Source organism: Neovison vison, chromosome 7 (assembly GCF_020171115.1).
Source record: "Neovison vison isolate M4711 chromosome 7, ASM_NN_V1, whole genome shotgun sequence".
In the NCBI taxonomy this organism is placed as follows: Eukaryota; Metazoa; Chordata; class Mammalia; order Carnivora; family Mustelidae; genus Neogale; species Neogale vison.
This window is the reverse complement of record NC_058097.1, coordinates 53,444,951-53,448,662: the sequence shown is the minus strand read 5'-3', so window position 1 is coordinate 53,448,662 and position 3,712 is coordinate 53,444,951. Positions and strand designations below refer to the sequence as shown.

The following is a 3,712-nucleotide window of genomic DNA, read 5'->3' as shown; positions in this document are numbered from 1 at the left end:
CCCCAACCCTTTGTAATGTCCCCAAGTATGGTGTGCAACACCCTTTCTCCCTTTCCACACCTGCTGCCCACACTTTGTCAGACACGGTCCCTTTATTATAAACTACAAGGCTCTCCTCCATAGCCCCATCTGAAAGGCCATCACCTTCCTGCCCAATGCAGCTCCCTCTTCCTCTGGGGCTCACCATGCTGTCAGGGACATGCCACCGCTCTGGGGTTGGGGAGTCAGTCCTCTTTTTATCTATTGTTTAATTTAACTTGGGGGGTGGTCTCTGTTGTGCGCAGAGCTGTTTTTGCGAGGTCCTAAACTGGGATCTTTGGTCTCTGTGTGACTAAGGTACGTATGAAGGGGCCCATGGTGCACATCATGGTCTGGGGCAGGGGGGTCGGGTTGGGGCATAAAGGTCAAGTTCTCACCAGGGTCTGCAAGATTCTCAACTGCCCTTCCCATGTGACTCTCTGACCTTCACTCTTATGACTCAGATGGCCTCCCACCACTGCAGGGCCTTTGAATCTGCTGTCCTCTCTACCCGGAATGCCGTTCCTCCAGATAGTCTCTGCTTGCCTCGTTTCGTTTGGATTTTGCTCACATGTCATCTTTGTTCCCTGCTGTACCCACCAGTTCCTTGAAAGATGCCTGGCACAAGATAAGCAATCAATAAATATTTGTGGCCTGCTGGGATAAAAGAAACCCTCAGATGACTTGTGCATATGTGGATTTTCAAGGGGCCGAGGATCATTTTTTTCCCATCACCTCTCCAAGGGGACCCGGGAGCCGAAGTTTAAGAACTACCATCAAGGGGATGCCTGGGTGACTCATTTGGTTAGGCGCCTGCCTTTGGCTCGGGTTGTGGTCCTGGGGTCCTGGGATCGAGTCCCACATGGGGGAGCCTGCTTCTCCCTCTGCCTGCTGCTCCCCCTGCTTGTGCTCTCTTTGATAAGTAGAATCTTTAAAACAAGACGAACAAACAAACAAAAAAGAACTCCCATCAAGTTGGTCCTGGAAGACCTGTGGTCTAGCGGGGAGGAAGGGGGACCCCTGGACAGAGCCCCAGGAAGGGCATGGAAAAGGAATCTGAGGTTAAGGTGGAGCCTTGGACACGGGGACCAGTCCCTAGGTGACCTGTGTCAGGGAACGTGAAGGGGGGGCATATCGTGAGAGGAACCCAGGACCCCTTCCTGTTTTGCCTCCATACTGGAGCAAACGTGGCTCCCTCCCCTAGCCCCCAGGGGAGAAGACAGAACCAGAGTGATTTCAAAGACAACCAGAAACGTTCTTTATTCACCAGAACGGAACACCAGGCCCCCAACCCTGAGCCAAAAAATGAGCAACTTACAATCTGACTGGAACTCTTTCTTTTCATTTCCCCTAAAAGAAAACCAAGGCAGTTGCCTTTCTCAAGTGGGCACTAAAGCCCCTTTTTTGTCGGAGCTTCGTGGATTAAGTGTTGGAAGATGGGGAAAAAATGGGAGGGGGAAAAAAAAAAGACCTTTAACAAGCCGTGAGGATTTGAAAGGTAGAAGGGAGGCAGTGGAGAGATGCCCCCCTCCCGCTGTGGAACCGTCCAGCGGTGACTTGCGGTTGGGGATGAGAGTGCAGTGAAACAGAATCAACAAGAAGGTCGACCAGGGGGAGCTGAGGGGTGTCCGTGCACCCCAAGGCTCTCCACTCCCAGAGAAGCCTTGGAAGACCAGATCCCTCCCCCGCACCCCCCACCCCCAACGCTGCAGCGTGTCCCCTCCCTTTCCCAGCTCCCGATGGAATGGGCTGCTGGGGCAGGGAAGGAACAGTCCAGGGAGGTCTGTGATGAAATCGGTGGGTCTACAGGTAGCTGAAGAAGGTGGACAAGGCAGGTTTCGCGTCAGAATCCCATCTTGGAAGTTCTCAGCTCAAGCGTCCAAACCAGTCTTGCTCACTCTCTCCAAATTCTAAGGGCGGGCCTAGGAGAGCACGCTGGGTCCTGTAGGTCTACTGGTCCAAGAATTCCAGAAGGAATGGAACCACGGGGCTGAGAAGTCAAGGGGGCAGGCAGTGCTCGCATCCCCAGCAGCCCAGGAAAGACGAAAAGAGCCTTGAACGGGGGTGCCCAGAAGGAGCCCCAAGGCCGTGCAGTCCTGCTGCACCCAGAATCCACAGACACCCCCAGTTCAGAACTCCAAGTCCTGCAAGGTCCCCCGTGGGGCAGAGCTGGCCTGGTTCCCCAGTAGTCTCCAGTGTTTCAGGATCCAGCAGGGACGGAGCTCTGGGAGCCAGAAGCTCCCAAGGGCTGGGGGAGTTGGGGGGGAGGGTCCGGGGACTTGGTGGGGACTGGACCAGAAGGATCGGGGGGGGGGGGGGGGGGGGCTGCTGCGGGGTGGGCACCTTGTGTCCTCAGCGCTTAACCTTGCGGCCGGCCGAATTGCGCCCGCTGCGGCGGTAGAGAGACTGCTGGCCGCCGTTGAGTGGACAGTACTTGAGCGTGTGGGCCTGGCCCCCGGTGGCCCCACACAGGGGACAAACATAATGCCGCAGGATAGGGCACACCACCACGCCCTCTGGGGTCTTCAGCTGGTGTGAGGAGTAGACGTGCCGCGATTCCCCGTTGTGCTTGCAGAAATTACACAGGGTGGCCAGGCCTCTGCCGGCCCCCGGCCCTCCCACGCCCTGCTCCAGCCCCAGAGAGGGCCCGGGCCTCGGGTCCCCATTCCCCTGGGCCTCGGGCCTTTGCCCCCCACTCTGGATCAGGGCCAAAAGCACCTGGCTCAGGTTGAAGTAGTCCTTCCACATGTCAAAGGGCGGCAGCTGCATTGCTCCCAGGCCGGGGGTTGGCGGGTGGGAAGAGGGGGGCGGCTAGAGAGAAGCCAGGGCTTGGGGGCCGTTGGGCAAGAGCAGCAGGTGCTTTTTTGGAGCAGAGAGGAACTACACTCCCCTTTTATACTCCCCCAAAGACCCTTCTAAACAAAGGTGGAGCTTAGGATTTAAAGGGCCCACTCCCCGCCCACGGTCCTGCTCCTCAACTGACTGTAATCCCCCACCGAGAGGGGGAAGGAGGCCCTTCCCTTTGTCTGTGGTCATTGCTCTGCCTCCGTGACTCCTGGAAAAGCCCTTCCTTTCCCTGGGCCTCAGTTTCCCTACCCATTCCATATAGCTCCATGTGTGTAAATACACCCTTGCCTCCTATCCTCCCTTACTCCGAGACTACGGGCCTCCAGATACTCCAGAGCCATTCCTGATGATGAAAACAGGTCCTTACCCCAGGCCAGACACTGTGTTGCACAGCAGTTACCTGCGCGATCTGGTCTCATTCTCACAGCGTCTATGTGGGAAACGCAGTTAGGAGCCCCCAGTGATAGACGAGTTGCTTGAAGCTCAGTGAGGGATACTCACTGGCCTGGAGTCAGAGTGTGCAAGTGACAGAGCTGGGCCTCTGACCCAGGTCCTGAACTGGGAGCCAAATATTCAGCATATTTGTTGAATCACACTATGGTGTTTGATGCTGTATAAACGAGATCTATGTTCCAGAAATGAGATCTGTGAGATCTGTGAGATCCCCATGATGTCAGCCTTGTGACCACTCAGGGAGGTGGGCATTATCGCTTGCATTTTATGGAGACGGATGTGAGGCTCAGAGAGGTTAAGGAATGTACATAAGGATGCTCAGCAGGAGAGTGGCACAGCTGGAATTCACGCCTAATGTGGCTCTAGAAATACTGGGAGTTGATCTTAGAAGTAG

The 3,712-nt window shown here is 55.8% G+C and overlaps 1 protein-coding gene across 1 annotated transcript; it reads right to left on the bottom strand.

The window, feature by feature from the left end:
• Positions 1–2,370: 2,370 nt before the first annotated feature.
• NANOS2 (nanos C2HC-type zinc finger 2) lies at positions 2,371–2,787 on the bottom strand. Its single transcript, XM_044260542.1, has one exon. The coding sequence runs from the start codon at positions 2,785–2,787 to the stop codon at positions 2,371–2,373; it is 417 nt and encodes a 138-aa protein (XP_044116477.1).
• Positions 2,788–3,712: the final 925 nt, after the last annotated feature.

What these genes read in the sequence shown, in the direction of transcription:
- NANOS2 (XM_044260542.1), bottom strand. Translation starts at nt 2,787, where the DNA reads ATGCAGCTGCCGCCCTTTGACATGTGGAAGGACTACTTCAACCTGAGC.